This window comes from Ailuropoda melanoleuca, chromosome 6 (genome assembly GCF_002007445.2).
Source record: "Ailuropoda melanoleuca isolate Jingjing chromosome 6, ASM200744v2, whole genome shotgun sequence".
Taxonomy (NCBI): Eukaryota; Metazoa; Chordata; class Mammalia; order Carnivora; family Ursidae; genus Ailuropoda; species Ailuropoda melanoleuca.
This window is the reverse complement of record NC_048223.1, coordinates 90,706,858-90,721,720: the sequence shown is the minus strand read 5'-3', so window position 1 is coordinate 90,721,720 and position 14,863 is coordinate 90,706,858. Positions and strand designations below refer to the sequence as shown.

Here is a 14,863-nt window from a genome sequence, read left to right as displayed (position 1 = left end):
AGGAATTATACAAAAACATATATATATTGTATTGTTGGGCCTATAACATAAAGAAATGTTAATATATTTGACAACAACAAACAAAAGAGGTAGGTGGGTACAAAACTGTATTGGCAAAAGGAAGTGACACCAGATGGCAACTCAAATCCAAGGAAATAAATGAGAACAAGAAATGGTAAATAACTTCCAAAGAACAAACTCTGTAAATGCTCTTTCTTTTACTTATTTAAATGACAAACTAATAACTGCAACAATGTATTATTAGGTTTGGAACATATATAGATGTAACATGTATAACCACATTAGCAAGAAAGGGAAAAAGGATATAGAGATACATAGGAGGCATGATTTTATACCTTATGGAATTAAATTAATATGATAAATCTGAAGTTAGATTCTGTTAAGAAAATGTATACACTAAACTCTGGAGCAAACACTAAGATGATAACTTTAATCACTTAATGCAAATCAAAGCAGTAAAGGAGAAATAGAGAAAAAAGGCATAAGAGATATTAAAAAACAAAAAGTGAAATGACTGACAAATCAACCAGATTAACAGCAATAAATATTAACAGTCCAATCAAAATGAATTATCGCAGTGGACAAAAATACAAGGGTACACTGTCTATAGAAGACACACTTTACACTGAAAATTACAAATAGGATTAAAGTTAAAAGAAGGAAAAAGATAAAACTGCAAAAACAGTAACCATAAGAAAGCTGAAAAGACTAAACCAATATCAGACAAAACAGACTTAACAAAATTATACTAGAGATAAAGAGGGATATTTATTGTAAGACAGTCAACCCATCATGAAAATGTAACAATTATAAACATATATGCACCTCATAGAGAGCCAAAAATTACACAAAGCAGAAACTGACAGAACTGAGTGAAAACCAGACAATTCAACAATACTGGCAGACCTCAATACCCTATATTCAACAATGGACAGAACAACTAAGTGGAAGACTAACGAAAAAGAATTGAGTAGTGTTATAAACCAACTAGACCTAACAGACCTCCACAGAACACGCTAAACCCAACAACAGAATACACATTCTTTTTTTTTTTTTAAAGATTTTATTTATTTATTTATTTGACAGAGAGACAGCCAGCAAGAGAGGGAAAACAAGCTGGAGGAGTGGGAGAGGAAGAAGCAGGCTCCCAGCGGAGAAGCCCAATGCGGGGTTCGATCCCAGGACCCCAGGATCATGCCGAGCCGAAGGCAGACGCTTAACAACTAAGCCACCCAGGCACCCCCAGAATACACATTCTTCTCAAGTGTACATGGAACATTCTCCAGAACATCACAGACCATAAAACAAGCATAAATAAATTCAAAAGAACTGAAATAATACAAAGTATGATATCTTACAACAGTTAAATTAGATATCAATAACAGAAAGAAGAGAAATTCACAGATATGTGGAAATTAAATAATAAAATCTGAAATAACCAACTGGGTAAAAGAACTCGCAAGGAAAATTAGAAAATGTGAGATTAATAAAAATGAAAATACAAAATACCAAACTTACCCAATGCAGCTAATAAAGTGCTTAGAGAAATATTTATAGCTGTAAATGATGATAAATATAAAGAATAAGCTCAAATAAATTACTTCCACAACAAGACACTGGTAAGAAAAGAGCAAAGCACACCTAAATTAGCAAACAAAGAGAAAGATTACAAGATGTTAATAAGGACTAGAAAAACTAATGGAGAAAAATCTACAAAACCAAAAGTTCGCTCTTTGACAAGATGCTTTTATGTAGCTTCACCAAGTAAAAAAACGAAATTCAACTCAAATTACTAAAAATTAGGAATAAAAGAGCTTGTATTACCCAACCTTACAGAAATATAAAAGATTACAAAGGAATATTGTGAACAATTTTATACCAAGAAAAAGTAGAGAAGTAAAAGAGGAATTTCCTAGGGGCGCCTGGGTGGCTCAGATCCTTATGTGTCTGCCTCCAGCTCAGGTCATGATCTCCAGGTCCTGGGATCAAGCCCTGCATCAGCCTCTGCTTCTCTGTGCTCTCTCTCAAATAAATACATAAAATCTTTACAAAAAAAAAAAAAAAAAAGGAAATTCCTACAGAGACAAATTACCAAAAGTGACTCAAGAAGAAATAAAAAATCTGTGGGTATCTGGCTGGCTCAGCTGGTAGAGTGTGTGACTCCTGATCTTAGGGTCATGAGTTCAAGCCCCACAGTGGGCGTGGAGCCTACTTAAAAATAAAAATTAAAAAAAAATGAAGAAAGAAAAGAAATTTTAAAAAATCTGAATAAACCAGATTGAATTAGTTATCTAAAAATTTCCCACAAATAGGGGCACCTGGGTGGCTCAGTTGGTTGAGTGGCCGACTCTTGATTTCGGTTTATGTCATGATCTCAGGGTCTTGGAATAGGGCCCTGCACTGGGCTCTGTGCTCTTTCCCTCTGCCCCTCCCCCCTGCTCATTCTCTCTCTCTCTTTAAAAAAAGACCAAAGCTATCACAAGAATAGAAAACTGCACACAAATATTCCTTACGAATATAGACTCAAGAATTCTCAACAAAATACTAGCAAACCAAATCTAGCAACAGATAAAAAGGATATACACTACGACTAAGTGGCATTTATACTAGGAATACAACACTGAAATAGCTGAAACTCAACATAAGACACAAGATCAAAAGAATTTTTTAAATATACACAATAAACTTTTGACAAAATCTAACACCTTTCCTGATAAAAAACTCAACAAACTAGGAACAGAACTGCCTCAACCTGATAAAGTGCATCTACAATAAATCTACAGTAGTTAACATCAAACTTAATGATCAAAGAATGAATGGTTTTACAGTAAGATTAGGAACAAGAGAAGCTGTTCACTCTTTCACCTTCTTTTTTTTTATTATTATGATATGTTAGTCACCATACAGTACATCATTAGTTTTTGATGTAATGTTTCACTTTCTATTCAACATTGTAGTGAGGATTCTAGGCAGGATAATTAGGCAAGAAAAAGAAAGAGAAAAAAGACATCCAGCTTGCAAAGGAAGAAGTAAAAGTATCTTTGTTCCCAGATGACATGTTCTTGTATACAGAAAATCCTGAGGACAAGAGCAATATACAAAAATAACTTGCATTTCTACATACTGTAAATGAACCCAAAAACAAAATTTAGAAAACTAATTTACAATATTGTCAAAAAAGGTAAAATACTTAGGAATAACTTCAACAAGGTAAGTGCAAAGTTAATACTCTGAAACTACATAATATTTTTAAAAGAAATCAAAGACCTAAATAAATGAAATAACAGGTTATTTGTTGTTGAGCTGTAGGGAGTTCTATATATATTCTGAATATTAACCCCTTATCAGGTATATGACTTGCAAATGTTTTCTCCTATTCCATAAATTGCCTTTTCATTCTGTTGATGCAGTTTTTAATTTTGATGTAGTCCAGTGTATTTATTTCTACTTTTGCTGCTGTGCTTTTAGGCTATAAATCCTTGCCAAATCCAATGTCATGAAGTTTTTCCTCCTATATTTTCTTCTTCCAAGAGTTTTACAGTTTATGTTTAGTTAGGACTTCGACACATTTTGAGTTAACTTTTGTATGCAGTATAAGAATCCCACTTCATTCTTTTGCGCGTGGGTATTTAGTTTTTCCAGCACCATTTGTTGAAAAGACTGCCTTTTCCCCGTTGATCTAATTAGCACTCTTAAATCATTTTGCACTCAAAAATCACTTAAGCACATATGTGAGGGTTTATTTCCAGGCTTTCTATTCTATTCTTTTTTTTTTTTTAAGAGTTTATTTATTTATTTGACAGAGATAGCCAGTGAGAGAGGGAACACAACCAGGGGGAGTGGGAGAGGAAGAAGCAGGCTCCTAGTGGAGGAGCCTGATGTGGGACTCGATCCCGGAACACTGGGATCATGCCCTAAGCCAAAGGCAGACGCTTAACAACTGTGCCACCCAGGCGCCCCTCTATTCTATTCCACTGGTCTAAATGTCTATCTTTATGCCAATACCACACTATTTTGATTACTGCAGCTTCTTAACAAGTTCTGAAATCAGGAAGTTTGAGACTTTCAACTCTGTCCTTCTTTTTCAATACTGTTTTGGCTATTTTGGGTCCCCTGAGATTCCATATGAATTTCAGGATGAATGTTTTACTTTGGGTACTACTGGCCTTTTAACAACAGTAAGTCTTCCAATACATGAACACAGGACGTCTTTATATTTACCCCTATCTGCTTTAATTTCTTTCAGCAGTGTTTTAGAATTTTCAGAGTATGTGTCTTTCATCTCCTTGGTTAATCAACAAAAAACTCCTAGAATAAGTAGGTTCAGCAAAGTCACAGGGTACAAAATAAACACAAAAAAATTAATTGCATTTCTCTATATATCAATGAACAAAAGAACATGAAAAGTATTATTTACAGTGCAAATCTAACAAAACAAGACTTGAACGCTAAAACTAAAATGCTGGTAAAAGAAATACAGAAGATGTAAATAAACAGAGAGACATACTGTGTTCACAGATTAGAAGACTCAATATAGGAAAGTTGTCAACCCTTCCTCAAACTGAGATACAGCTTTAATCCAATTTCTATCAAAACCCCAGCAAACTATTTTGTAGATATAGAGAAACTATTCTAAAATTTATATGGACAGTAAAGGAATTAGAATACCTAAAACAATTTCATAAAAGAAGATTATAGTAGGCATAGTAAGTCTACATGATTTCAAGACCTATTAAGTAGCTACAGTAATCAAGACTGTGCGGTGTTGGCAGAGAAACACACACACAGATCAACGGAACAGGATAGAGAATTCAGAAACACATCCACGCAATGTGCCAAACTGACTCTGGAGAAAGAATCTTCAACAAACGGTGCTGGAGTTGTCTGGCAAGAAGCAATATAACAAAACAAAAACCTGTAAAACTTTTAGAAAAAAATAGAAGAAAATCTTTAGGATTAGGTAAAGAGTTCTTATACTTGACATCTAAAATATGATTGATGAATGAAAGAAAAAAATGATAAATCAAACTAAAATTTAAAAACTTTTGCTCCATTAAAAGGATGAAAATAAAAGCTACACACTAGTAGGAGAAAATATTTGAAAACCACATATCCAACTAAAGACTAGTATCCAGAATATATACAAATTCTGAAAACTCAACAGCAAAAAAACTCTATTGGAAATGGTCAAAAGACGTGAAAAGACATTGGAATGAAGAAGATATGCAGGTGGCAAATAAGCATATGAAAAAATGTTCAACATCATTAGCTAGGGAAACAGAAATTAAACCATCATGAGATAACACTGCACATCTATCAGAACGACTAAAATAGAAAACAGTAACATCACCAAATTCTAGTTGAGGATACAGAGAAGCTATATCATGTGTATGTTGCTTGCAGGAATGTAAACTTATTTACTGCGAAAAACACTGGAAGTTTCTTTAAAAATTAAACATGCAATTACCACACGAAACAGCCATTGCTCTTCTGGGCATTTATCCCAGAGAAATGAAAACATGTTCAGATAAAAACTTGTACATGGGGGGCGCCTGGGTGGCTCAGTTGATTGTGCATCTGACTCTTGATTTTGTCTCCAATAGTGATCTCCGGGGTCATGGGACTGAGCCCCAGGACAGGCTATGCACTGAGCTCTGCTTGTCCCTCTCCCTCCCCCTCTGCCCCTCTCCCTGCCCAAGCTGGGACCTCGCTCTCTCTCAAATAAACAAACAAAATCTTAAAAAAAAAAACAAAAACCTTCTACATGGGTGTTTACAGTAGCTTAGTTCAAACAAATGTCTTTCAAGAGGTGAATACTTAAACACTGTGCTATATTCATACCATGGAACACTATTCAGCAGTAAAAAGGAAATCGCAAGAGAACTATACATAATAAAAAAAAGCCAATCCCAAAAGTTTACAAATTGTATGATTCCATTTATATAACATTCTTTAGTTGACAAAATTATAGAAATAGAGAATAGATGAATGGTTGTCAGTGGTTAAGGAGGGAGGGTTAAGTGGGTAGGGTTATAAAGGGCAACTGAAGGATCCTTGTGGTGATGGAAATTTTATGTATCTTGACTATACCAATGTCGGCATCCTGACTGTGATGTTTAACTAGAGCTTTGTAAGAAGTTACGACTGGATGACAGCAGGTAAGGGCACATGAGATCTTTCTGTATCATGTTCTACAACTGTGTATGTGTGATATTATGATTTATAAGAAATGTGTATTTAGTCATTCAGACGACCAAAATCTCTTTCTCATATATATTTGGTTTTCATCCATAGTTCCTGGCTCACAGCTGCCAAAACCCTTGGAATTTCCAAAGCCTGAGGGCAATAAAAAGTGTCTTTTGTTATGTTAATGAGGTGACCTTGGAAAGCACTTAAGGATGGGGCCATGTGATTACAGAGTTGGAACTTTGAAGGGAAAGGGGCTGGAAGTTGAATCAATTGCCAATGGCTAATGATTTAATCGATCATACCTTACGTAATGAAGCCTCCATAAAAACCCAAAAGGACAGAGTTTGAAAAGCTCCGCATTGGTGAACATGTGGGAATGTAGGGAAAGTGGTGCTCCTGCAGAGGTTATGGGAGCTCTATGCCCTTTTTTTTTCAATATTTTATTTATTTGACAGACAGACAGTTGAGAGAGGGAACACAAGCAAGGGGAGTGGGAGAGGGAGAAGCAGGCTTCTGGCTGAGCTGGGAGGCTCAATCCCAGGACCCTGGGATCATGACCTAAGCCAAAGGCAGACACTTAAGGGCTGAGCCACCCAGACGCCCCTCTATGCCCTTTCCCCATACCTGCTTGCCCTATTCAACACTGCCATCTATCAGGTTGTTCCTGAGTTACACCCTTTTTACAACAAACTGGTGATCTAAGTAAAATGTTTCTCGGAGATTTGTGAGCCACTGTAGCAAATTAATCAAACCCAAGTAGGGGTTTGTGTGAACCCCTGATTTATAGCCAGTAGGTCAGAAGTACAGGTAACAACCTACACTTGTGACTGGTATCTGAAGTCCAAAGAAGGGGTCATGAGAACCTCCAATCTGTAGCCAGTTAGTCAGAAGCACGAGTAACAGCCTAGGCTTGTGACTGGTGTCGGAAGGGAATCGTGGAGGTGAGGGGGGCAGTCTGGTAGAACTGAACCCTTAACCGCTAGAGTCTGGTGCTATCACCAGGTAGACAGTGTCAGAATTGAGTTGAATTCTCAGATACTCTGCTGGTGTTCTGAGAATTGCTTGGTGCTATGTAGGAAGTCCCCCTCCCCATATTGCAATCAGTACCAGAACCAATGTGTATGTATTTATATATGTATGTATATGTGTGTTTGTGGTGTATATTAAACACCATAACTAAAACGCAGAGATTTTCAAATTGGAGATAAAAGCAAGATATAATTACATGCTACATACAAGAGAAAACACTTTACATATACAAATACAAACAGATTAAAAATAAAGCCTGGAATACCAATAACAAAATGACACTAATAACAAGATGACAGAGATATTGAAATTATCTGGCAAAGACTTCAGGCAGCTCAAATGACCATTCAGCACTCTTAAAATAGAAAATGGATTCAATAGCAGAGAAGAAAAATCAAGAACTTGAAAGAAAAAAAAAGTATTCAATCTTAAACAACAGAGAGAAAAAAAAGATTTAAAAAATATGGACAAAATCTCAGGGACCTGTGATGCAAAACCAAATGGTTTACAATCACAGTCACCAGAATCTAAAAAGAAGAACAGATACAGGGTTGAAAAATACTTGAAGAAAGACTTGCTAAAATGTTCCCAAGTTCATAGAAAGACATAAACCTACAGCTTAAAGCAGCAGAGTGAACTCCAAACAGGATAAACAAGCAAAAAACTTACTAGAAATCTTGCTTTAAAAAATATCGTTTTGGTCAGTGCTCTGGATTGAACTTGACCCTGCACAAGTTTCTATGTTGAAGCCCTAAACCCCAACGTGACTATATTTGGAGATGGAGCTTAAAGAAGTACATAAGGTTAAATAGGTCGTAAGTGGCCCTCACCCAATAGGACTGATGGCCTTATGAGAAGAGGGAGAGAGGAGGAGTGGGAGAGGGAGAGAGAGAGAGACCTGTCTCCACACACGTACCATTTTGTTATGGCTGCCCAAGCAGGCTAATACAGTTGGCAAAAAGGATTCAGAAAAATTATGAACTAATCTACACCTATCTCAAAAATAAAAGCAAAACTCAGGTAGTTTTAAGGAATAACAAAAATGGTACATAAATATTTTATAATTAGTTCAAATTTGAAATAAAATTTAGGGCACAGTTAAATCATGACCATAACCGCTAACCATTTTTTCTTGGCCGTTCATCTATACTCCCTGGACTTCAGTTTTGCCCTTTATAAAGAGGGTTTGTACAGAAGGGGGTGGGGCAGAGAAGTTAACAAAGATGACCCCCTTGATTCCTCTAAGCTCCCAAATGTGGTATATCTATGGGGAATATGTTGCCCTATTTAGTTCTACTCAGCACCACACATAATGCAGTTTTAAACTGACCCCTGAAGATATGAATAAATGGGTTTATAGTTCCAAAAACCCTTCTGACATAGACTAATAAATATTTTTTTAAATGTTAAATGTAACATGGCATGAGTAGAATGATAATCTTCCTAGTAATATATTGGTGAATACAATCTTTTTCAAATGAGTTTTCCACTAATTTTCATTTTTATTTTTTGAACATGAAATAAAGTTATGCTGAAAAAAATTAAAGGTCTTTGTATTCATCATTGCTATTTTAAAACCTTAATTATACAAACAGTAAAATAAACAGATTTTAATTTCTGCCATTTAACAACTCTATATTATATTCAATAAATCCATACACCCTTGAGGTTAACTGAAAAATCTTTATCAATACAAATCAGAATACATTACCTCTAAAAGTTATTATAGAAATTGTAGCACTGTAAATATTTCCTACAGAGCTGTATAAGTAACCTTTATAGAAAGACTATCCAATTTCTTTAATATAGAATATATTCATTCAGGGAACACATTTACTGACCACATACTATGTGCCAGGTACCATTCTAAGCCCTTGGGAATGATGAATGAACAAAACAAAGATTCCTACTCTTGGGGTGCCTGGGTGGCTGAGTCGGTTGGGCAACTGACTCTTGGCTTTGGCTCAGGTCATGTGGTGGGATCGAGCACCGTGCATCAGGCTTTGTGCTCCGCTAGGAGTCTGCTGGAGATTATCCCTCTGCTCTTCCCCTTGCTCATGCTAAGATAAATAGGTAAAATCTTAAAAAAAAAAAAAAAAAAAAGACTCCTACTCTTGTGGAGCTTGAGAAATGGCTCAGGGGACTGTTTTGTCTTCTCTGATTGTCTCAGAGTTCAGAGTGTTATCTGTTCACAACATATTTGTTCACTGGAAACTTTCAAATCTATAAATGATATTTCATGGTGAAATACATACATTCAATGTGGCCCAGGTGCCCTGGGGCTCTTATTCCTTTCATCCTCACTATCTTTGTCCCTTATAGCTCAAGAATATCTCAAAAGAGATATCTATCTCTCACAGAGATAGATAGCACCCATACGAAATAAGGCAGACATGCCAATGGCAATATTAGAATGTCCCTGCCAGATGAAATTACATGCCTGGCTTAGACACACACATAAACACATAAACACATAAACACACACACACACACACACACACACACACACACACACACGATAATGCCAACAAACAGAACTAAGAGCCTTTGTTACTGTTCCAGCTTTATGCATTTTCTATCCTGTAAGAAGCTAAAAAATCTTCCCAGAATGAATGTTCCAGCAAAAGAACCAAGCAAGGAGCCTTCTGAAAACAATACTTCCTCCAGAAAACGCAATGGAGCCTGCAGCTGTGCTCATTCAAATTATAAACTAAGTTGTCTTTTCAGGATTTTCCAAAGCCATAATTCCACGATTTCAATTTGTATAGGCAATATCACATCAATAAAAAAGACACTTTTAACACTAGCAGAAGGATACCATTAAAAAAAATCTGCTATAATTTATATACTTAAATGCTTATTTGGCTTCAGAATACTTTTCACAATTTCAAGGAACAGTTTTGTTACAAAGTACATCCCTGAAAATGGAATTGAATCGCTAAGCTTCTCTGGTTGAGAACCTCAACAGTGAGGCGTCCTTGAACAATTCTGGTTCTCTCTATATTTATTCCTAAGGCCTAATGGCATCCCTAAAATCAATCAGAAATCCAGCCACTGCTGACAGGGCACTTCTCCTACCTGAAGCTTCATTTTCCAGCAAGCTGCATCAGGGAGTCCTCAGTGCAGCTCCCCCAGCAGCACGTTCCTGGGCTCGTCTGCACATTAGCTGCCGCCCTACAGCAGCCGGCAGAAGCACACATCATCGCAGCTGGACGTGTGAGGGCTTGCTGGAGCCCTGGGCATACCACTCCTGTGATCAAATTGGACAAGCTACTTCCTCCAGCTGATTTCCAAGGAACTAGATAGTGAATGAATAATTCATGACAAGTCCATTCCAGCAACCGATTTCTGCTCTATGGTCTACTCCCCGCAGCAATGTGCAATGTAAAGATTCTAAAGCGATACTTGCTGGCAGGCAAAGAATGAAAGTTCACTTCTCTAGTCAATGACAGTAAATGTTAGTAGATTGTTTGCTTTTCTTTCATGCTAACCCATCACCCAGACTTACTGAAGAGATTTCTTTTTTAATGCAGGAAAGGTAAATGATTAACCACAGATATCTGACACATACACACAAAAAAAACTTTTTCTCCCTAAAACCTGTCCTACACAGTGGTTTCTGGTGGTAGCAAAAGCAGTAAAGTGCTTTGCTCTCAGATCAGCAGGTCAGTATTTACATTTAGCAAAAGACCAATTCCAGCAGAGCACAGGAAATCATCACATGGTAGGGGAGGGGAGTTTCAGTATCAATGCCAGGAAACAAATTGCTTCAAAGGGGAATTTTCCTGGTCTCTCAGGCTATAAATATAACTTTCATCTCATTGGTATTCTTCTAGGAAGAACATGAACATTTATTTTCACCAATTTTTCAGTGCTTACATATTTCCAAATGAGTGATATCTAAAGTAGTCAATTCTCTGCAACCAAACCCATAATGCCAAGAGGAACTTGAACAAAAAAACGGAAAGCCCATACTCCTAGCTCAGCTCCACCTCCAGGAAGTCCAACCCTACACTTATCATTTTTACCTGTTTCAATCTTTTTTCCTTTTCTTCTCCACTCACTGTGACTATCTCAAGCTTGTGCTGTCAGTAAGTTCATTTTCCAGCTGTGACTATTCTGTTCCTAGCTACTTCTAATTTATTTGTTCTGCAAATTGGTTCTCCACATGACTCCTTGGCTCTGTATTCTTCCCTTTTCACTTCATTCTGTCATTTTATTTTTTTTATTCTGTTATTTTATTATATCATTTCTGAGCCTGTGTTTTATGCAACCCAGGTTCTTAATAGCTTACTCCTTAATAGCTTACTCAGGAATTCTCTTCATTCTGAAGGGAAATGAGTATTTCTTCCAGAACAGACTTTGCATCCTTATTCTGCATGTCCTGTGCCTTTCCCTCCATCCTGCCATGTGTGCAGAGGGCTTGTGATATCTTCTTGTTGGCTCAAGCTTCACCGGGGCGTTCTGCAGAGCACCTCTGCATGTGTTACTGCGTAGTCTAGGGGAGCCCTTCCCCTTCCAGCTACGTTCTAACTGGTGTTCACAGAGTGTGAAAAAGGGAGAAGGGAACAAGCTCAGCTGGGACTAGGGCTACAAGCAGCCCAAACTCTGAGCTTCTCTCCCAGGGATATATTCTTTTCCTCCCAAACATTACTTCCCTCAGTCCTTGGGAGATTTCATCCCCACCAGAAAGAGCCTGGCCCAGGTTGTTCTCTTCCTCCTTTGCAGTCATTCCTTTTCCCTCAAATCCTGACTACCTACTCCCCACCCCCGCCCAACCCTGCCACCTGCAGCTCACTATATGCCCCTTCTTCCACTCACTGTTCTCCAAACAGACCTGCCTGATCCACGTTCCCTTCTGCTAGGTGTTCTGCTGCCTCCCAGTTTACTGATGAAGATAATCAGCTCTAGGGTTTAGCGCTATTCTTTCTTCTCTACTTCTTTCCCAGCCTGAACATACCAAAATAGTCATCTCCAGCATGCTTTTCTTTGTCACATGAGAGAAACCCTCAGGGAAAGGCTTCCAGTCACCTGGTATTCCCAGTGCTCCTACAGCATTACCTAAACTCGCTCTCGCTCCTCACAGACATTAGGGAGTTTGCAGTATTTTGCTCACTATCCTTTCCTCTCACAGAGCCTCTGCACAGACTGGAGTTAAGGAAGATTCTGAGCCAAACACTCTGAATTCTTGGAAACTTTCATTTCTCTCACTGACCATTTCTTTGAATTAGCTGTTGGTATATTTCTGCCAGTTTTTATCCACCTGCTGTTCATATCATTAAGTCTAAAAGAGTGAATATTTTGAAATTTGGCATCACTATGCCATCTTAAAACAGAAATCATACTACTTTAAAAAATTAATAACCTGATATGGCCACATCAAAACTAGTGCTAATGCAAAGACTTGTGGCTTAATAGACATCAAAACAGTAGATCATAACAAAATGACTACAGTGGATGTTGTGGGTTGCCTTCCCTTCTTCCTTTTCTGCAGCAGAACCCCCAATTCTCTTCAGAAGTCCCCTCTCCCCAGAGTCACCATGTATCAGGATGCTCACTTGACCCCTTGTTCCTAGAGTAGGTTGACTGGCAAGAGCCCACTTATGGCTCAGGAGGTATGATCTGCTGGAGGCATCTCGGAAATACCTTCTCACGCTCAAAGAGAGCGACGAGCTTTTCTTCCTCTCTTCCTCCCATGTACAAGGCCACATAGAGCCCTAAATGCTACTGAAACCACCTACAACATTAGGGGAAATCTGCCTTGAGATGAAGTATACCCCGTGAAAGGCAGAGCAAACAGACAGAAAGAACCTGGGTCCTTGATAATGTCTCTGATATGCTGGATCGACCACCCTGAGACCCATCCTTCCCTTTTAGACAGACCTCCTTTTATATGAGCTTGCAAAGTTTTCATTGTTTAAGCCAGGTTGGGCTGGTTGTTCTGCTACTTATAGCTGAAAGCATCCTCACAGATGGCATTTGGACTATCTATTTACATTATTAAACCCTCTTTTGTTAGCCTGTGTATTTTTAAAATTAACATACAATTCAAACTGATTAAGACTCAAGTATGGCAGAGGACGCTGAAAAAAATCAATGATTCTCAGAATGAACAGAGACAAAGATCATCTATTCCAACCCAACACAGAGCCTGAATCCTTGCATAACACTGCAGCTCTGGCTGCTTCTCCTCAATACTCCCAGGAACAAAGAGTTCTCCAGCCACCTCCCAAGGCAACCGATTCGCTTCACTCTGCTGATAAATGAGTCCTTGTTACTGTCAGGCTCATCATCCTTTGGCCTGAGGGGTCTGTTGGAACACTGGATTTTAAGAGCAAATTAAAAAGAGGGCAAGCAGTTTGGCACAATGCTGGCCGCAGCAGTACAGCAACAGCATGAACGAGGCACACTGTGGACACCAATTTTCCCGACAGTATAAGTTAGTTGGCAGAACTGTGAATCCATTAGCATTGAACCAGATTAGTAAAACTCTTTCTTATGGACTACACACATGTACAATTCTACCCTCTGTTTTAGGGCCTCTTTCCACTATCCACTGTAAGAATGCTAATATGAGGGTCACCTGGCTGGCTCAGTCAGTTAAACGTCTGCCTTTGGCTCAGGTCATCATCCCGGGGTCTGAGATCGAGTTCCGCACTGGGCTCCCTGCTCAGCGGGGAGTCTGCTTCTCCCTCTTCCCCCCACCTTGTGCTCTCTCTAGCTCTCGCTCTCAAATAATAAATAAATAAAATCTTTAAAAAAAAAGAATGATAACGTGAATATAACGTAAAAGGGAGAACCTCTGCTATAAGAAGGGCCTATAAGGGGCACCTGGGTGGCTCAGTTGGTTAAGCGGCCAACTCTTGATTTTGGCTCAGGTCATGATCTCGGAGCCTTGAGAGTGAGCCCTGCATTGGGCTCCACACTCAGTGGGGAGTCTGCTTGAGAATTCTCTCTCTTCCTCTGTGCCTCCCCCCACTCATGTGCATGCACTCTCTTTCTCCAAAATAAATAAATCTTTTTAAAAAGGCAGAGTAAGTGTTGTAAGAAACGGAAACTATAAGAGAAGAATTTGGAACACAGAATCATTCAAATTTTCTTATATTTTCCATGTCCTCTTCCACAGACTAAAGTTTGGGTAAACACATCCTATATAATAGGTTAAAGTTTTCAACATTTTTTCTGTGACGAACCATAAGAAAAGCATAAAAGATTGCTGGGTAATATATTAATTCTACATGGTAAACTAATTCTCCAATTTCGAGATAATCATCATTTTAGTCATCAAACTATTGGTTTTTTTATATATTTTAAAATATAACAAAATTTTTGAGTTATCACTCTATTTTTTTCTTTTTGTCCCTCAATTACTGTCATCTATTCCTTCACCCAACTTCCTCTTTTCAAGTATCTTATGCACTGGGTTGAAAATTCTCACTGAAAGAACTATTCTTGAAGACTTTGAAACATATATATGTTCTGGTAAAGATTATTTCTCCAAAGATTATTTCATCTGGCAGCAGAAACAAAAGATGATGAACTCACAGCATATTCCAAGTATCTCATAAAGAATTTTGATTCCTTTTGGGTGTCTGACGTGAAAGGCCTGATTATGGAGGGCCTG

The 14,863-nt window shown here is 38.0% G+C and overlaps 1 protein-coding gene across 10 annotated transcripts in view; it reads right to left on the bottom strand.

Moving 5' to 3' along the window:
- Window positions 1-14,863, bottom strand: part of MARCHF8 (membrane associated ring-CH-type finger 8) — a 117,979-nt gene that overhangs the window by 36,679 nt on the left and 66,437 nt on the right. Inside the window, exon 1 of one of the 10 annotated variants that reach the window (XM_034662865.1) lies at window positions 10,318-11,970. The exons of the other annotated variants lie outside the window; for them this stretch is intronic. Within the exon in view, the coding sequence (XP_034518756.1) occupies window positions 10,318-10,329 (12 nt within the window). The 5' untranslated portion in view covers window positions 10,330-11,970. Of the gene's footprint in view, window positions 1-10,317; window positions 11,971-14,863 lie in introns of those variants that run through there. 10 annotated transcript variants of the gene reach the window in all.